At 37.6% G+C, this 20,831-nt stretch overlaps 1 protein-coding gene across 1 annotated transcript in view; it reads left to right on the top strand.

The window, feature by feature from the left end:
• The first annotated feature begins 6,647 nt into the window (after positions 1-6,647).
• The window catches only part of CCDC112 (coiled-coil domain containing 112), a 30,626-nt gene continuing 16,442 nt past the window's right edge, over positions 6,648-20,831 (top strand). The window contains exons 1-2 of the mRNA XM_007116253.4: positions 6,648-6,936; positions 20,017-20,138. Of these exons, the coding sequence (XP_007116315.1) occupies positions 6,820-6,936; positions 20,017-20,138 (239 nt within the window). The 5' untranslated portion in view covers positions 6,648-6,819. The remainder of the gene's footprint in view (positions 6,937-20,016; positions 20,139-20,831) is intronic.

The raw sequence follows: 20,831 nt of genomic DNA, 5'->3' as shown, positions 1-20,831 counted from the left end.
ATACATTTGTTCTCTACGTCTGTGTCTCTATTTCTGCTTTGCAAATAAGATCATCTATACCATTTTTGTAGATTCCACAGATATGTGTTAATATATGATATTTGTTTTTCTCTTTCTTACCTCACTCTGTATGACAGTCTCTAGGTCCATCCACATCTCTACAAATGACCCAATTTCAATCCTTTTTATGGCTGAGTAATATTCCATTGTATATGTGTACCACATCTTCTTTATCCATTCCTCTGTCGATGGACATTTAGGTTTGACAGCCTTCTTCCATCTTCCTGTCTGGAAGAAGTGTGAGAATTGGAAAGAAAGCGATAACATGATCTCTGTTTGCAGATAATGTAATAGAATAAAAGGAAACCCTAAGATAATCATTCTAAAAATAAAACCAAAATTAAGAGAATTGATTAAAGTAGCAGTATAAAAAACTAATAAAGAAAAATCAATAGTTTCATATATGCAAAGAATACCTAGCTAGATGATATCAAGGGAGGGGAAATCACACTTGTAGTTTCAAGAGAATATTTTTTTTAACTTAGGAATAAGCTTAAAATGTTTACTCTTCAAAGATGCAAAAGTAGACTTGAACAAATGTAAAGGCATCCCTTGTTTATGGGTAGGGCAACTCTACGTTATACTTATGTTAATTCTTCCCAAGTTAATAAAGAAATTTAATGTGATTCCATTAAAAATATAGAGATTTTTCTCTTAAAGTAGACTATTGATTCTAAAGTTCTTTTGGGAAATGAGTAAGCAGGAAAAGGAAGGGAAACCCAAAAACAAGAACAATGAGAGGAACTAGCCCTGTAATATATTAAAACACTGTATAATTTTCCCTATAAATAAAAAAAGCATGTTACTGATACATAACTAGATATACAGAATGATAGAATAGACAAAAAATTCAAAATAGAACAATTATATGTGAAAAGTTAAGTGACACCTCAATCACTGGGGAAATATACTGTTTTAAATAAATATTTTGGCATAACTAGATAGCCTTTTGGGAAAAAGTAAAATTGAATCCATATCTCATTCTGGATATCAGAATGAAATCCAAATTATCCAGATATCTAAATGTAAAAAGTAAAACTGCACGAGAACATAAGGATTCATTTCTTTATAAACTGGGAGTGAGAAAAGCCTTTCCAACTGTGATTACAAATCCAGAAGCATCAAAGAAAATACTAAATCATTGACAAACTTGACTACATAAAAGTAGAAAGAACCTTTTCAAAGCAAAAAAAAAAAAGCAAAAGTCACTAAACAAATTAAAAACCTGGAAGAAAATATTTTCAATTTATATGAAAAAATTATATAACAATCACCTAATTGATAAAGAGCTCTTAAAAACTGGGAAGACCATACACAAAAATAAACTCCAAATGGCTTAAAGACTTAAATGTAAGACCAGACACTATAAAACTCTTAGAGGAAAACAGAAAAACACTTTTTGACATAAACTACAGAGACATTTCACCAAAGAAGACATACAGATGGCCAAGAGGCACATGAAAAGATGCTCAACATCACTAATTATTAGAGAAATGCAAATCAAAACTACAATGAGGTATCACCTCACGCTGGTCAGAATGGCCATTATCAAAAAACCTAGAAACAATAAATGCTGGAAAGAGTGTGGCGAAAAGGGAACCCTCCTGCACTGTTGGTGGGAATGTAAATTGATACAACCACTATGGAAAAAGTATGGAGGTTCCTTAAAAAACTAAAAATAGAACTACCATATGACCCAGCAATCCCACTACTGGGCATATACCCTGAGAAAACCATAATGCAAAAAGAGACATGTACCCCAATGTTCACTGCAGCACTATTTACAATAGCCAGGACAGGGAATCAACCTAAATGTCCATTGAAAGATGAATGGATAAAGAAGATGTGGCATATATATACAGTGGAATACTACTCAGCCATAAACAGAAACGAAATTGAATTATTTGTAGTGAGGTGGATGGAGTCTGTCATACAGAGTGAAGTAAGTCAGAAAGAGAAAAGCAAATACCATATGCTAATGCATATATATAGAATCTAAAAAAAAAATGGTACTGATGAACCTAGTTGCAGGGCAGGAATAAAGAAGTAGACATAGAAAATGGACTTGAGGACATGGGATGGGAGGGCGAAGTGAGAGTAGCATCGACATATATACACTACCGAATGTAAAATAGTTGTCTGTTGGGAAGCAGCAGCATAGCACAGGGAGATCCGCTCAGTGCTTTGCGACGACCTAGAGGGGTGGGATAGGGAGGGGGGGAGGGAGGCTCAAGAGGGAGGGGATATGGGGATATATGTATGCATATGGCTGATTCACTTGGTTGTGCAACAGAAACTAGCACAGTATTGTGAAGCAATTATACTCCAATAAAGATCTATTTAAAAAAAAAGAAACTGGGAAGAGGAAGACTAAATACCATTGGGGAAAGATGTGAACAGAGTTTAAAGAAAAAGCTGACATTCTTCAACTTACGAAAAAAGGCTTCATTCATAACAAGAGAAAGGTATATTAAAATTACTGAGAGATACCATTTTTCACCTATTCAGATTGCCCAAAATGCAAAGACTTGAAGAAGTACTGTGATGGCAAATAATAAGGAAACAGGCACCCTCAGGCATTGCTAGTTGGAGTACAAAATGGTACAACTTCTACGGAAAGGAATTTAACAATATCTAACTACATTGCCTTTGCATTTATCACTTGACTCAGCAATTACACTGAAGATACACTTCCCCAAATATGAAATACTTATCATTACTTGTGATGGGATTCAGGGCAGGCCACCCCCAAATATGCTACTTTGGCATATTGATTGCTTTGAATTCAAGTTACTTGAGAAACAGCCAGTGCAAGATGGACACCCTGACCCTGCCTTCTTTCCACCTGAAAGCAGGAAATAAAGCTCCCATCTGAAAGGCAACCTCTGAGCACCAAGACGTAGGGACATTTTTACCTCCAGGGATAGAAAATTTAGGGTGGAAAAGGCTATGTAAACTAATTCTGCTTAGTTTCTTCACTAATTAATATCCAAGCCTAAGTGTCTTTGTCAGTTCTTCACAAATTAATTGTTTCTTTGTCTAAAAAGTATAAAAGCTGCCTGCTTTGGTCATTTCTTTGAGTCTCCTGTTTCTGTGAACTCCCATATGTATGAAATTAAAATTTGTCTCCTGTTAATCTGTGTCATGTCAATTTAATTGTTAGACTCTCAGAAGAACCTAGAAAGGTAGAGGAAAATTTTTTCTTCCCCAATACTTGTCACAGCAAAAGATTGGAAATAACCCAAACATCTGTCAATAGATGCCTGGTTGAGTAAAATAGAGTATTATGCATCCATTAAAAAAATGAGAAAGATTTTTGTGAACTTACATCAAGCGAGTTGTAAGATATATTGTTAAGTGAAAAATGTAAGGTGTAGAGTATTATATGTGTGTTATGAGTTGAATTGTGTCCTCTAAAGAAATATGCTGAAGTCCTAATGCCCAGTACCTGTGAATGTGCCCTTATGTGGAAACAGCGTCTTTACAGATATAATAAAGATAAGGTCATACGGGATTAGGGAGAACCCTAATCTAATGACAGGTATCCTTATAAGAAGAGGGAAATTTTGACACAGAGACAGAGACACAGACACATAGGAGAGAAGGCCATCCAACCATACAGGCAATGACTAGAGTAATGCTTCCACAAGCCAAGGAATACTACAGGGTGCTAGTGACCACAGATGCTGGGAGAGAGGCATGGAACAGATAACTCACTCTCAGGAGAGGAAGGAATTCAGGAACCAACTGTGCCACCACCTTGATTTTGGACTTCTGGCTCCTGAACTGTGAGATAATACATTTCTATTGTTTTAAACCACCCAGTTTGTGATACTTTGTTATGGCAGCACTAGGAAAATAATACAATATGCTACATGTTTTTGTAAGAGAAAAGGAAAAATAAGAACACATATATATATACTCATTTTTGCAAAAAGAAATGTAAAAGAACAAGCCAGAAATTAATAAAAAATGGTCACATATAGAGGATCAGTTGAAAAGGCCATGGAGAGGGTGTGTTTGGGGGCAAGACTTCCTTAAATATGTCATATCATTTTGACTTTACATACATTACATATGTTTTACATATTTTTTAAAAAGGATACCAAAAAGAAAAAAATAGAGGAAACACTAAAAGTGAAGACAAATACAATCAAAAGAATCCGACTACATAAAAATTGATTCTGTTACCACCCAGAAAAGAGAAATTTCAGTAAACTCTTGAACACAACACTCTGAATATCCTGTGCAGGACATATTCTAAGGGCAAAAAGAACTACAAAATGATCTTAAACTTCTTTAAGTAGGTTTACTGTTAGTGGTAATATCAGAATTGTAATTTGAAACTACATAATTGTTGCAAGAAAAAGCAAATATGTAAATATGTTGATATTCTAAGGAGCCAAGATTTTTAGTGTTTAAGAGAAAAGAAATACAAATATAAAATAAATTAAGGAATGACAAACCTCTGATGTAACGTTAGAATTGGTACAAAATGTAAGAAATGAAACTATACAATGAAAATATATTCTGTAGCTCTGGCCACTGAAAGGGCCCCAAAGTAAGGGCCCAGGCAGCTGCCTAATCTTCATGTTGCAAAGGCCTGCTCTGGTTTTCTGTTTACGAGATTCTTAATCGTTTTTTAGAATTTTTCATCCTAATAAAACAGTAAAAATCTTAAAGCGGCCATCTTGCGTGTTGTTACTATTAATATATTCCCTTCTAGTATCCAGTCCAGTGTTGTCCCTGGCAGAGACCACTCAATTCAAGTAATTGGTTGACTGTTTTCCCTTGCGTCTACCAGATTATTCTAGACTAACAGTTACAGGAACTCAGTGCTGTGACAACAGACCTCATTTTGGGTGAAAGGTAAGTACATAAATTAAAGAGGTCTTACCTTCTCAATACCCGGAAGCTTCCCTCTTCCTTCTAGTGCGTGGGGAAAGGAGAGCAGCCCATCTTTTGTCTCCAAATCTACCAACCACCTTGTGCTGCAACCCTCCCGTAAGGAAGAGCAGGTGCCCCTCTCAGAGACCAAACTTTCCATTTGTGACCTAGACTCCAAGGTACAGATGCCCTCCACTAGTCCCCAGCTTGAAACATACACACACGCACACACACACACACACAAACACACACACACACACACACACACCACATGTATCTTCTTTGATCACACATCTTCAAGCTACCACCTCATTTCACTGATCACCTGCATCACAGAATCATCAAAATAGTTGTCTAAAGACATCATTTCTACCCCTCACCTTCATCATCTCCTCAACTGTCTCAGTCAGGCTCACCACCCCACTGACAGTGCTCTTGTCAGGGTGGCCAGTGGCCTCCTCATTGTCAAATCCAACCATCAGCTGTCTGTTTTCATGTCACTCAACCTCTGGGCAGCAGACCACACAGTTGATCATTCTTGAAACACTTTCTTCCATAGGATTCTGGCTTTCCTCCCTTGTCACAGACCTCTCCTGTCAACTCCTCCTGTCTGTGTCATCTGTGTTGGAGGGCTCTAGGCCTCAGTTCCCAGACTTCAATTTATAATCTCCCTGAGTGATCTCTTTCACTTTTTAAGATGTTTTCTACATGGAGATACAGACCAAATTCATGTATTTAACTCTAGTCTCTTTCCTGGGCTCCATCTGCCTGTTTAACATCTCTACCAGGATGGTCTCTGGAGTTAGGCCAGCTAGGCTTGTATCCCAGTTCCTACTTGTATATGGTCTTGTGTTACTTAACATTATCCATGAAATGAAAATGATAATAGTACCTACTTCACTAGATTGTTTAGAACAGTGCTGGCACGAAGTAAGTGCTCGATAAATACCCTGTTTGTTTGTTTGAATTCCCTGGTAGAAGTTTGGAGAGAAGGAACTTGGTGTGTGTGTCTAATTCAACAGTTAATTCTCAAGGTCTGGCATATAGTAGCAGCTGGATATTGATTGAATTAATGAATCGATGAATGGATGAATACATTCCTTTAAAGGAGGAAAACGCAATGCCTCCACAAATCAGCTGAATTGCCACTGGTTGCCAATGACTTGACTGCAGGAGTCATCTCTGGCTTTTCTCCATCTTCCCAACACTGTATCTCTGGAGTCTCTCTTCTCAGTGGCCAAGTCCTAGGAGTGTGACATCCCTGCGTCTGATATCTGATAGTGTAGGGCATGCTCTGTTTTGTTTGAAAATGTGAAATATAGTCTGTTGTTCAGGCTCATCAATAATGTTTTTTCATTTAGACTCAGTTTCACCAGAACTTAGTAGAAACCTAGAAAGAAGTTCTATTATGTAAAGTATATCTCTCTATGGATATATAGATATCTATGTATATCATATATCTATATATAACACGAATAAATTTAAGTAGGACAGTGAAAAACAATGAATTTTCCTGGTGGTTAGGGGACAGGGGCCGGGGAGAAAGATTTTTTGCCAAATAAAGAGTAGATAACGTGCACTGTAATACAACCGCGCCGCAGAGCACAGCGAAGCCCAGCCCGCCACCGGCCCGCGCTCCGGCCGGCGCTCGGGCCCCGCCCTGATCCCGACCCCGCCCCGCCTTGCACCGCGGCCCACCTCCGCCCTGCACTCCCGCCCCGCCCTGCGTTCCGGCCCCGCCCCACATCTCGGCAGCGTTCTCCCTCCCGGGGGAGCCCTGCCGCCCCGGCAGAGCCAGGATCTACCCACGCCCGAACCCCTCCACCCCAGGCCTGGGGGGCCGCAGTGCACCGAGAGGCTCGGCGTGGAAAGATGGCCGCCCTGACGACGGTCGTGGTGGCGGCGGCGGCCACAGCTGTAGCGGGGGCTGTGGCGGGGGCGGGAGCGGCCACCGGGACCCGCGTGGGAGCAACGCCTGTGCCGCAACAGGTAAATGGAGGAGGCAGACGTGGACCGGGGGGCTGCAGGCGCCAGAGGCTGGACGGGGCCCCAGGCTGAACAGGTGTGCTCTGTAGCGCGGCCCCGGGAGGCGGGAGGCGCGGTGTTAACCTCCCTTTGCTCGGGGCCTGGCACACGCCAGCGTTTCGCTTTGTTCGCTTGTGCGTTTAACTGCTTTTACGGAGCCGCCTCTCTTGTGGTTTTGGAGTGGAGGAAGATCTGGGTGGAAACGCTGGTTCTGCCTCTTCCTAGCGTGTGATAGGAACATATTTAACCTCTCGGTGACTCAGTTTCTTCTCTAAACGTTGGAACTGATAATATGCACCTTCCCGAGCCGTGCACATTGTCTGGGAAGCCCCTGGTACAATGCTTGGTTGGAGAGAGATTCGGTGCCCAGTGACTGGTGGCTGCTGTATTATTGTATCAGCGCTGGGAACACAAGGAGGAGTCAAACATGGGATGGTCGGAGGCTGATGTGTTTCCAGAGATCTTCTCAGGACCCGTTTCTCTGCAGTGAGGACCAGAGGATGATCCCCCAAGGAGAATTGTTGGATCCATCTGCTCAGGTCAAAGATCTTGACTCCTCTCCTCTCACAGCCCACACCCCAGAGCATGGGCAGTTCCTGTCTGCTCTACCTTTGGAATAAGTCCAGAATCCCACTCTCACCACCTCACATGGTGGTCCACACCATCATTTCTCCCCCAGCAGAAATACTTTCCTAGTTGGTTTCTGTTCTTCCACTCTTGCCTTCCTGAAGTATTCTCAACAGTCAGGTGATTGAGTCCAGTAATGACACTTGTCTGCTCAAATCCCTCAGAGTAAAAGCAAACGTTTTTACCGTGGTCCACAGGGCCTCTGAGCTGCCCCTACCACCCCCCTGTCACCTCATCCCCAGTCCCCTGCTCTGAGTCTGCTGCAGCGCTTTTTTCCAAGCAGTCCCTTTGCTTGGAAACTCTTTCCTCATGGTCTCATAGCCAGCACCGCCTTCAGATATCTTTGTTCAAACGCCATCAGCTCAGTGATTCTTTCCTTGACCTCCCCTTACTGAATCCCCCTACCCAGCACACCCTGTTGTCTTTTCTGGTTTTGTTTTTCTCCATAGCACTTATTACCATATAATATATTACATATTTTATGCTTACTTTTTAATTTTTCTCCACGCTGCCTGGAAACATAAACCCTGCCCTCTATGCGGGAAGAAACTTTTGGAAGTTTATTCACTATTGTATTCCCAGCACCAAAAGCTGTGCCTCTTTAGTCCAGGAACATAGTAGATGCTCATTAAATATTTGTGGATTAGTCCAAACCTGAAAGAAGGCTGTTATGAGCTGAGGACAGCTTCTATCATTTTCTTCCTCTAAGGAAATACAGTGTCTTTACCTGTTTCAAGAAATTCAAGAAATTCCACCTCAGACAAATTTTCTCACACATCCTCTGTATGTCTTTTTATTATTCTAACTCTGGCCCAAATGTGTCAGGAAAAAAATATAAAATACAGAAAAATACATAATAGATATATATTTTTTTCAGATATATTTTAAATACTTTAAAAATATTTTTTAAAATGTATGGCCCTAGTGTTTTAGTCCTCTTGGTGGCTTCTCTCCATGAAACCTTTCTGGCTTACTTTAGTTGAAAATGGTTTGTTTTCTAAATTCTTATAACCATGTTTAACCTCCTGGTTTGCATTTCTCACAAGTTGCCTAATACTGTTATTGATGCACACTCTTGCCAACTACAGTGATTCTCAGAGGTTTCCCTTCCTTGGTGTTGGATCAGAATCACCTGTGGAGCTGTTTCAAACTGTGACATTGGTTTCTCACATTCAGCAATGTCTGGAGACAGTTTTGGTTGTCACAGCTGCAGGTGGACTGTGGGGTGTTTGTGTGTGCTCCTAGCATCTAGTGGGTACAGGCCAAAGGACAGCTCCCCCAAAACAAAAAATTACCTGGTCAAAAATATCAGTAGTGCTGAGGTTGAGACACCCTGCTTTATACCCTCTCACCAGTTTAGGGAAGGCAGAGCCTCATGGTTGACAGTCACAGCAGTAGTGAGGTAGAATTTCTCAAGGGTGTTTGGGTTTAAAAAAAAAAAAACAATTAGAATCTCTACTGTACCATACTGTGCTTTTTGAGGAGTTTAACTATGTGTTATCCCTCTGTGTATTCCCCCCAACATACCACATACACAGACACACACACATACACACTATATGCTCAAATTCTACAGCCTAGCACTGAACTTGGATATTTGTCATAGGATTTCATGAATGAGTATTCCTATTGACTCTTAACAGTGAAACCAACTAATGTTTTCCTGAGAAGAGATAATTTTACTCATGATATTAGAGATGTCCGCCAAAATATCTAAAGTTCCTATATTAACCTGCTAGGGTTTCCATAACAAAATACCACAGACTGAATGGCTTAAATGACAGAAGTTTACTTTTTTACCATTTTGCAGGCTGGGAAGTCCAAGATCAAGGTGCTGTTAGGGTTAGTTTCTGGCTTGTAGACAGTCACCTTCTTGCTGTGTCCTCACATGTGCACATGCAGAGAGAGAGAGTTTTCTGGTGTCTCTTCCTCTTTTTATAAGGACACCAGTCCTAATGGATTAGGACTCTATCCTTATGATCCCATTTAACCTTAATTACTTCCTCCAAATCTAGGGCCTCAGCCCGCGAATTTGAAGGGTGATAATTCAGTCCATAACTGTTTCCTTAAATTATTTTGGAATAATTATCTTTGAAGTTTTAGAACTATTTTATATTGTGTTTTATTTTACAACCTCCATAGAGTGTGGAATCCCATAAATTTCTCATTCATTTTGGAAAGAAATAATGTACCCTATCTGTGCATTTTAATACTTGTATATTATTTGTTCATAATTCTCCTCAGCCATTGCCTTTCAACGCCAAAGACTATGAATCTCTTGATTGTCCTCTCAGCTGCCTTTTCCCTCTTGATCTTTTCAGCAGCTGAATTATAACTTTTTTGAAGTATCTCTAGCAGTATCACACTAGTGTATGTTCTGGTTTTGTACCAAGATAGAGCTGTGTCTTCTGTTTGTTTTGTTTCTAATGACCTTCCTGTGATGACTTGTATTTTATGGCATTTGGCTGCCTGGAATGGTCCGTCAGTAATAAGCACATTACTTTTCTGACTTTAAATGATTACTCAGAATGGATTTCCTCTAGAAGATCCCACACATGAATAGGGCTGTGTGTATGTGGTAGAGTGCAGAATCCCCCTCCCCGCTCAAGGATAGTCACATCCTAATCCCCAGCACCTGTGAATATGTGACCTTACATGATTAAAGGAACTTTGCAGATATGATTAAATTGAGGATCTTGAGATGGGGAGTTTATCTGGGTGGGCCGATATAGTCACAAAGGTCCTTGTAAGAGGGAAGCAGGAGGATCAGAACCAGTAGGAGAGGTAACAGTGGAAGCAAGAGGGTGAAGTTATGTGAGGAAGGGGCCATGAGCCAAGGAATGAAGGTGGCCTCTAAAAGCTGAAAAAAAGGTAAGGAAGTAATAGATTCTCCTCTGAATCTCCAGAAAGAACACAATCCTGCCAACACTTTAATTTTAGACTTGACCTCCAGAATGTAAGAGAATAAATTTGTGGTGTTTAAGCCTCTAAGTTTGTGGTAAACTAATCTTTGGTAAGTTTGTTATAGTAGTGATAGGAAATGAATGCAACCAGAGAAGGCCTAAGAAGGCCTGAGTTCTCACCTTTGGCTGGTCTTGAAACTCTGTGCAACAGGAAGTGAAGGTTAAAGTAGAGTTTTAAACTGCTTGCCCAAGTACTGATGGCATGCTCCAGCATGTACTTAGACCACCTTAGCAAAGACTGGGGACTTAATTGGTTTAAGACATCTAAGAAAATCTTTGACCAACCAATTGTTCACTGACAACTAAGCTAACAAAACATGGATTTCAGTGCCACACAAACAAAGAATACAGACTTTACCGAATTGGTTCAGAAAAATGACTAAACAAACAGTGACAACAACAAACCTTGGAGAGGGGAAGGAATCTCATTTTCAGAGTTGCCACATTATATTATTTAAAGTGTTGAGTATTTGACAAATTATGAGATGTGCAAAGAAACAAGAAAGTATGGTCCACACACAGAAGAATTAAAAAAAAAAAGAACAGTAAAAAGAAACTATCCCATAAGATGACCAAATGTTGGACATAATAGACAAAGACTTTAGATCATCTACTTTAAATATGTTCAAAAATCTAAAGGAAACCATTTCTAAAGAAATAAAACAAACTATGAGAATTGTGTCTCACCAAATAGAAAATATCTATAAAGAGAAAAATTATAATAAAAGAATCAAATAGAAATTTTGGAGTTAAAAGATACAAGAACTCATTTCACTAGAGGGACTCAACACTAGATTTGAGCTGGCAGAAGATAGGTCAATTCAGATTATCCAGACTGAGGAACAGAAAGAAAAAAAGAATGAAGAAAAATGAACAGAGCCTTAGAGACCTGTGAGATACCGTCAAGTGTCACAGCTAATGAGAGTCCCAGAAGGAGAGGAAAGAGAAAAGGGGGGAAAAGAATATTTCAAGAAATGATGGGTGAAATATGAGTCTACACATTGTTGGAACTCAGTGAACTCCAAGTAGAATAAACTCAAAGAGATCCATACCTAGACATGTCATAATCAAGCTGTAGAAAAGACAAAGACAAAAAGAAAATCTTGAAAGCACCAACAGAGAAGCTACTCAACACATACAAGGGATCCTCAGTAAAAACTGGTTTCTCAACAGAAACCTTGGACTCCGAAGGCATGGAATGATAGACATAGTCAAAATGCTGAAAGAAAAGGACTCTCAACCAAGAATTCTGTGTCCAGAAAAATAATTGTCTAAAAATGAAGGAGACTACATCGAACTAAAAAGTTTCTGCACAGCAGAGGGAACATCAACAAAATGAAAAGACAACCTACTGAATGAGAGAAAACATTTGCAAGTCATATAAGGAGTTAATATCCAAAGTATATACTTGTACAACTCAATAGCAAAAAAAGAAATCAGATTGGAAAATGGACAAAGGAACTGAATAGGCATTTTCCTCAAGAAGACATACAGATGACCAACAGGTACATGAAAAGATGCTCAGCATCATTAATCATCAGGGAAATGCAAATCAAAACTGCACTTTTTAGAATAGCTGTTATCAAAGGGACAAGAAATAACAAGTGTTGGTGAGGATGTGGAGAAAAGTGAACCCTTGTGCACTGGTGGTAGGGATATAAATTGGTTTAGCCTCTCTGGAAAACAGTATGGGGGTTCCTCAAAAAATTAAAACTAGAACTACGATATGATCCAGGAATTCCGATTCTGGGTATTTATCTGAAGGAAATGAAAACACTAACTTGAAAAGATACATGCACCCCAGTGTTCACTGTAGCATTATTTACAATAGCCAAGAAATGGAAGCAACCTATGACCACTAATGATGAATGGATAAAGAAAATATGATACACACATACACCACTGGTATACTATTCAGCCGTAAAAAGAAGGAAATCTTGCCATTTACAAAAACTTGGATGGACCTTGACGACATTATGTCAAGTGAAATAAGTCAGACAGAGAAAGACAAATACCATATGATCTCACTTAAATGTGGAATCTACAAAAATAAATTAAACTCATAGGTACAAAGAACAGGTTGGTGGTTGTCAGAGGTAGGGGATAGGGGCTGGGCAAAATGGATAAAGGTAGTCAAAAGGTACAAACTTAGTTATAAAATAAATAAGTCCTGGGGATGTAATGTACAGCATGGTGACTAGTTAACAGCAGTTGCTAAGAGAGTAGATCTAAAAAGTTCTCATCACAAGTAAAACAATTTGTAACTCTGGTAATGGATGCTAACTAGACTTCTGGTGAGCATTTTGCAATATATACAAATATTGAATCATATTGTACATCTGAAACGAATATAATGTTATATGTCAATTATATCTCAATTTAAATACAAAGGAGATTGGAAGTCAAAGGGAGCTTGGAGTTTATCTAATAAAATATTTTCATAAAAATAACTTTAAAAATAAAGTTGAGACTTAAAGATATTAAATAATTTGCCTCGATTTCTGTTATTAGATATACATCTCAATAGAGGCTCTGTTTCCAGCATAGTGTTTCTGCCAATGAAATATGCTAACTCAAGCTCTAAGTGAGTTGATTTGTTAAACATATAGATAGTTTTATCCCTTACAGCCTAGTAAAACCCAAAGACTTTATTGTTTGCCAAGTTATTTTTCATAAAAAACATATAAAGTGGAAACCTAGGTTACAGAATTTGCTGCCACTAATTATAAGGACATCTTCACTCTATTGTCCCCAAAATATAATGGCAGTAAAATATAATGGATAATGGTAGACTATGGAAAATTGAAAACATATGCACAGGTCCTCTATTGGCTCCCATGTAAATTCTCCTAGAAGTCCACATCCCTGGAATTCACATAACTAGAACAAGTAAGTGCACTTGACCCTTAAACAACACGAGGGTTAGAGGCACCAACCCCGACATAGTCAGAAATCAGAAATCTCAAAAACCTAACTACTAATAGCCTACTATTGATCTTTTGGTCAATTAACACATATTTTGTAAGTCATTATACTGTATTGTTACAATTAAATAGGCTAGAGAAAGTAAAATGTTACTAAGAAAATCATAAGGAGGCAAAAATACATTAAAAGTACTGTACTGTACTTATCGATACTGTAAGTTTACGTGATTTGTTTATAAGATGAAGTGCCAGTCAGTATCTACATCAGTATTGTCTTATACAAAACACTGTAGATGTTGTACATATCACTAACACTAGACATCAAAAATGAAAACATAATGTGAAGAAGAAATTCGTGTTTATTTACAAATATAATGGTCCATGCACTGATAATGAAGAAGCAGCAATATGATTGGTTTATGGTAGCCTAATATAGTTGATACGTTTGCTTCACAATAGCCTAGCCTATACACCAATGAATGAATCATTATAAAATTTTTATGGCATACAATATTATCATCATATTCATAATGTAACACTGGGAACATTGTTCCATTTTTTTCAAAAACCACTTTCCTGTGATGATAGGCTGCTAGGCACTTTCTCCAATTAAGAGAGAGAAAAGCATGCTGTACGGTAATGTAATTCTTTTTTTTTTTTTTTTTTGCGGTACACGGGCCTCTCACAGGCTCCGGACGTGCAGGCTCAGCGGCCATGGCTCACGGGCCTAGCTGCTCTGCGGCATGTGGCATCTTCCCGGACCGGGGCATGAACCCGTGTCCCCTGCATCAGCAGGTGGACTCTCAACCACTGTACCACCAGGGAAGCCTGGTAATGTAATTCTTTGAAAACAAAGTTATAAAACAGTAAGAAAACTAATGCATTATTAATTTTATATGACTGTCACTCACCTTATGCCTATGTAAGGATAGACTAGTATCTACATATATTTCATGCATTCATGACATATCTAACTTTTTCTTAATTTTTTTGATATTTCTAGGCTGTGTGATTTGTCTTTTTTCAAATTGTCACAAATCTCCAAAATTTTTTCCAGTATATTTATTGGAAAAAATCTGTGTATAAGTGCACCTGCTTCAAATCTGTATTGTTCAAGGGTCAACTGTATAGTACTTCTCAGAATTGGAGCATATTTTCCTCAGCTAAACATAATTTCCACATATGATCAAGATTATACTTATAAACTAATGAACAAATTTTTAAAAATTGTATTCTCTACACATATTTCTCAAGTAAAATGTAAAAATCTTTAGTGAAAAAAATGGAGAGATTTAGACAATCCCAGATTTTAAAAAACTGAGAGGATTCATTGCCAGCATATCTGCCCTACAAGGAATACTAAAGCAAGTCCTTTGAGCAAAAGTAAAAAGATACTAGGTAATAATTCAAATCCAAATGAAGAATAATATCAATAAAGAGTACTGGTAAAGGTAAATATAGAGGTAAATATAAAAGTCAATATAACGTAAAGGTATATAATAATAAAGGTAATGTATGATAATATAAGATAATATATTATTATAATAAAGGTATATATAAATATAATATATTTATAATCTATAACAATAAAGACAAATGTAGAGGTAAATATAAATGTCAGGGTATTTTTTTGTTCATAACAAATTTCATAAAATAGAGAAGGGAACACTTCTCAACTCATTCTATAAGGCCATTGTTACCTTGATACCAAAATTAGACATCACAAGAAAGAAAATAGCAGATCAGTATCTCTTATGCATACAAATGCAAAGATTCTCAACAAAACACTATCAAGCCAAACCTAACAACTTAAGGGAGGATTTTACACCATGATTAGTTGGGATTTATTCCAGGCATTTGAAAATCAATCAACGTAATAGAACATATTAATAGAATAAAGGGCAAAAACCATATGATCATCTCAATAGATGCAGAAACAGCAACTGAAAAACTCCAGCACTCTTTCATGATAAAAATATTTGACAAGTTAGCAATAGAAGGAAACTCCTCTGCCTGACAAAGGCATCTATGAAACACCAACCTCTAACATAATACTTAATGACGAAAGATTGAAGACTTCCCCATAAGATCAGGAATAAGACAAGAATATCCACTCTCACCACTTTATTCACTGGAGATTCTAGCCAGGCAACTAGGCAAGAAAAACAAAAAGCATTCAGATTGGAAAAGAAGAAATAAAACTATCCTTATTTGCAGATGACATGATCTTGTATATAAAAAATCCTAACTAATCCTCCAAAAAAACTATTAGAGTTAATAAACAAGTTCAGCTGTTTGCAGGAACTTGCAGGAAACAAGAGCAATGTACAAAAATCAGTTGTACTTCTATACAGTAGTAACAGACCATTCAAAAATGAAATTAAGAAAATAATGCCATTTTGGAGTATTACTCAGCAATAAAAAAGAATGAAATATTGCCATTTGCAGCAACACAGATGGACCTAGAGATTATCACACTGAATGAAGTAAGTCAGACAGAGAAAGACAAATAGTATATGATATCACTTATATGCGGAATCTAAAAAATAATACAGATGAATTTTTACAAGACAGAAGCAGACTTACAGAAAAAACAAAAACAAAAAAAAATATGGTTACCAAAGGGGAAAGAGGGGGAGCAGGGATAAATTAGGAGTATGGAATTGATAGATACATACCACTATATATAAAATAGATAAACAACAGAGATTTACTGTATAGCACAGGGAACTATATTCAATATCTTGTAATAACCTATAATTGAAAAGAATTTGAAAAAAATGTAAGAGTCATTTTGCTGTACATCTAAACTAACACAATACTGTAAATCAACTGTACTTCAATTAAAAAAATTTAATATTCCATAGTATAATGAAGAATAAAATACATAGGAATGAATTTAGCAAAAGAAGTGCAACACATTTAAGTTTTTGAAACATATGTTTCGAAAACTCAGAAACATCATTGAGAGAAATTAAAGAAAACCTACCTAAACGAATGTTTTGTGTTCATGAATATGAAGACTTAATATTTGTGAGATGGCAGTACTCCCCAAATTGACTTACAGATTCAATGCAATCCCTATCAGAATCTCAGCTGCCTTTTTTTGTTTTTTTTGCAGAAACTGTCAATCTGATCCTAAAATTCATATGGGAAATTTAAGGGACCCAGAATAGTCAAAACAATCTTGAAAAAGAACAAAGTTGGAGAACTCACACTTCTTAATTTCAGAATTTACTATGAAGCTACAGTAATCAAACAGTATGGTACTGGCACAAGGATAGACATACCAGTGAGAGTTAAGAGTAAACCCTTACATTTGTGGGCAATTGATTTTCAACAAGGGTGCTAATATAATTCAATAAGGAAAGAATAGTCTTTTCAACAGATGGTGTATTCACATACAAAAGAGTGAAGTTGGACTTCTCCCACACACCACATATAAAAATTAACTCAAAATGGATTAGAAACCTAAATGTGAGAGATAAAACTGTAAAACTCGGGGCTTCCCTGGTGGCGCAGTGGTTGAGAATCTGCCTGCCAATGCAGGGGACACGGGTTTGATCCCTGGTCTGGGAAGATCCCACATGCCGCGGAGCAACTAGGCCCGTGAGCCACAGTTACTGAGCCTGCGTATCTGGAGCCTGTGCTCCTCAACAAGAGAGGCCGCGATAGTAAGAGGCCCGCGTACCGCAATGAAGAGTGGCCCCTGCTTGCCACAACTGGAGAAAGCCCTCACACAGAAACGAAGACCCAACACAGCCATAAATAAATAAATAAATAAATAAATAAATAAATAAATCTCATGTTGCCAGCATCTATTAAAAAAAACTCTTAGAAGAAAACTTAGATGTAAGTTCTCATGACCTTTAATTAGGTAATGGTGTCTTCTATATGACATCTAATGCACAAGCAACTGAAGATAAAATAAATTGGACTTCATCAAAATTTAAAACTCTGTACTTCAAAGGACCTTATCAAGAAGCTGAAAAGATGGGTCAGAGAATGGGAGAAAATATTTACAAATCATATTTTGATAAGGACATATCTAAAATATATAAATAACTCTTACAACTCAAAAATAAAAACACAACCCAATTTTAAAAATAGGGAAGGATATAAGTATATATTCCTCCAAAGAAATAGCCAGTAAGTACATGGAAAGATGCTCAGTATCATTAGTCATTATGGACTAATGAAAAACCACTGTGAGAAACCATTTCACATCTATTAGGATGACTGTAATAAAAAAGATAGACAATAACAAGTGTCGGTGAGGATGTGAAGAAACTGGAACCCCCAGATAGTGCTGGTGGGAATGTAAAATGGTGCAGCCAGTGTGGAGAACAGTTTGGCACTTTTTCAAAACTTTTGTGCTTCAAAAGACATTATCAGGGAAGTGAAAAGGCAACTCAGAATTGGTGAAAATATTTGCAGATCATTTATCTGATAAGGGACTTATAAGAATGCTTACAGCTTAAAAAAAAAAACACGAAATTTTTAAAGGGGAGTTTTAAAGAGTTACCTATGATCCAGAAATTCCACTGCTAGGTATATACCCAAGAAAATTGAAAACATATATTCATACTTAAACTTGTACACAAATGTTCTTAGTAGCATTATGCATATTGACCAAATAGTGAAAGTAACCCCATTGTCCATTAACTGATGAGTAGATAAACAAAATATGCTAGATCCGTATGGAATATGACTTAGCCATAAAAGGGAATGAAGTACAGATTCCTGGTACAACGTGGATGAATCTTAAAAAACATTATACTAGGGACGTCCCTGGTGGCTCAGTGGTTGAGAGTCCGCCTGCCAATGCAGGGGACACGGGTTCAATCCCTGTTCCAGGAAGATCCCACATGCCATGGAGCAGCTAAGCCCATGCGCTGCAACTACTGAGCCTGCGCTCTAGAGCCTGCGAGCCACAACTACTGAAGCCCACGCGCCTAGAGCCTGTGCTCCGCAACAAGAGAAGCCACTGCAATGAGAAGCCCGGGCACCGCAACGAAGAGTAGCCCCTGCTCACCGCAACTAGAGAAAGCCCGTGCAGCAACAACAACCCAGCGCAGCCAAAGATAAATAAATACATTAAATAAATTAAAAAAAATTATACTAAGTGAAAGAAACCAGACAGAAAAGGTTGCATATTGTATGATCCTGTTTATATTAATTGTCCAGAATAGGCAAATCCATAGAGTTGGAAAATAGATTAATGGCTGCCTAGGGGTATGGGGAGTGACTGCTTAATGAGTACAGGGTTTCTTTTTGATATGATGGAAATATTCTGGTACTAGATAGTGTTGATAGTTGCACGACTTTGTGAATATACTAAAAACCACTGAATTGTAAACTTTATGTATACATTTTATGGTATGTGGATTATATCTCAATTTTAGAAGTATTTCCTAAATTCATTACTTTATTCTTGCTTGCTTCTCGAAATTTAAAGGCTTGTTTCCTTTTTTCTTTATCTCCCACATCCAGGCTGTCAGCAATTCCTCTTGGTTATACCTCCCAGATATATTTAGTCTTCTTAATTTTAATCTTCACCATCACCCTGGTAGCCGTGAACACCATCTTTCCTTGTCTGTGTTGCTGCGTCACCTGCCTCATTGATTCTCCTGCTTCCAGTCTTGCCTCACCTCCTCCTCCACCTTCCATCAGTTTATTCTCCAAAAAAATAGCCAGAAGGATTTCCTTTAAAAATTAAGTGTATCGTGGCATTCTCCTACTCTAAACCCTTCAGTAAAATCCAGACTCCCCTAGTGACTTAAAATGCTGGTGTGATGTGCCACTTGCCTACCTCTGTATCCTCATCTCCTACTTTACTCTGCACTTTACTAATCTCGTGTCACAGTTGCCTTTTCTCTGCTTTAACTAGCCAAGGTTTTTCCTGCTCTAGGGCTTTTGCACGTGCTAGTCCCTCTGCCTGGCACACCTTTCCCTATAGTTTTTGGCATGGCTGGCTCCATTCTTCCTTAAACATCATCCCCTCAAATAGACCTTCTGTGGCCATTCTACCTGAAAAAAAAAAAAGAAAAAAAAACAACGCTTTGCCCCATTATCTTCATCTCAACATCGTTTATTTCCTTAACAGCACTTACCATATTTTTTAAAAAATTTATTGCTTATTTACTCTTTTCTTTTTAAGTCTGTTCCCCTCACTAGACTTTAAGTCAAGGGCCATATTATCATGGGCTATCATTGTTTCCCTAGTGTCTAGTGCAGCACCTGTCACATCATAAGTGTTCAATACATATTGGTAAATGACTGATTGAATGAAAGAATTAGATCTTTTTCTGAAAATCCCTGAAGACTTTACATATCTTACTTACTAATTTAGCATTTTAAGATAGATATTCTTTCTTCCACAAAATGTATTTTTAAAAATTAAATAAGATTGGCCCCCAAATTATCCCCTGAGAAACTCCATCATTGATATTTTTTCTCTGAAAAAAATTCCACCTTCATCTCCTACCATTTTTTTATTGAGGATAAATTTATTTTTGTTTTCTATTCAGAATGATGGCTGTTTTGGTACTTCAGGTGGAATTCGTCCTTTTCAGCTTCAAAACTGGAAGCAGAAAGTTAGTCGGACTAAGAAAGCAGAATTCGTACGTACAGCAGAAAAATTTAAAAATCAGTAAGTATAAAAACATTATCTTCAAATAACATTACTAGCCATTTTATGGTGAACAGTATAAAAATTCTACTCTACCCTGTCCAATCCCACACTAAGTTATGAAATTCTAGTCACTAGTCTTTCAGATGTAAAACAAGAGAAAGGTGAGAAGTGTGAAATAGACAAATGATAATAAGCTATTTAGTATAAAGTTAATTTTAAGTAGTTATTTAAATTTTATTTATTTATTTTTACCATTTTGAGACAGTGTATATCAACAAAAACGAAAGTTATTTCTTTAGATCACATATATCAAGTAACAGATTAAATACATTTTTACTTACCAAGGTGAGCACTTAGTAAATCTTTTTGAGTAGGTGAATAATTTTAATGAAAAGTCTGTGCTGTACCCTTGAGTTTTTTTTTATTGGCCTTTTCATTGGTTTCCCTTCCTTGGTCTCTGCCCTTTCAGATCCATCCTGCACATTATGACTAGAATAATTGAGAAGTTGGCATTTATTTTAAGTTTTAGCGTATATGTATTTTTAAAATAACCAGTGATATTTACTGAATGTTTAACATTATCAGTAGCACCATATGATATGATGAATATCATGAGTAAAGATAAAAGAGTTAGTATTCAGAACACCCAACCGTATCCTATAGTTGGAGGCTTTCTAAAAACACTGCTCTGAATTTATACAATATCAGTTT

The sequence above is a fragment of the Physeter macrocephalus genome, chromosome 8, assembly GCF_002837175.3.
Source record: "Physeter macrocephalus isolate SW-GA chromosome 8, ASM283717v5, whole genome shotgun sequence".
In the NCBI taxonomy this organism is placed as follows: Eukaryota; Metazoa; Chordata; class Mammalia; order Artiodactyla; family Physeteridae; genus Physeter; species Physeter macrocephalus.
This window is presented reverse-complemented; position numbering and strand designations above follow the sequence as displayed.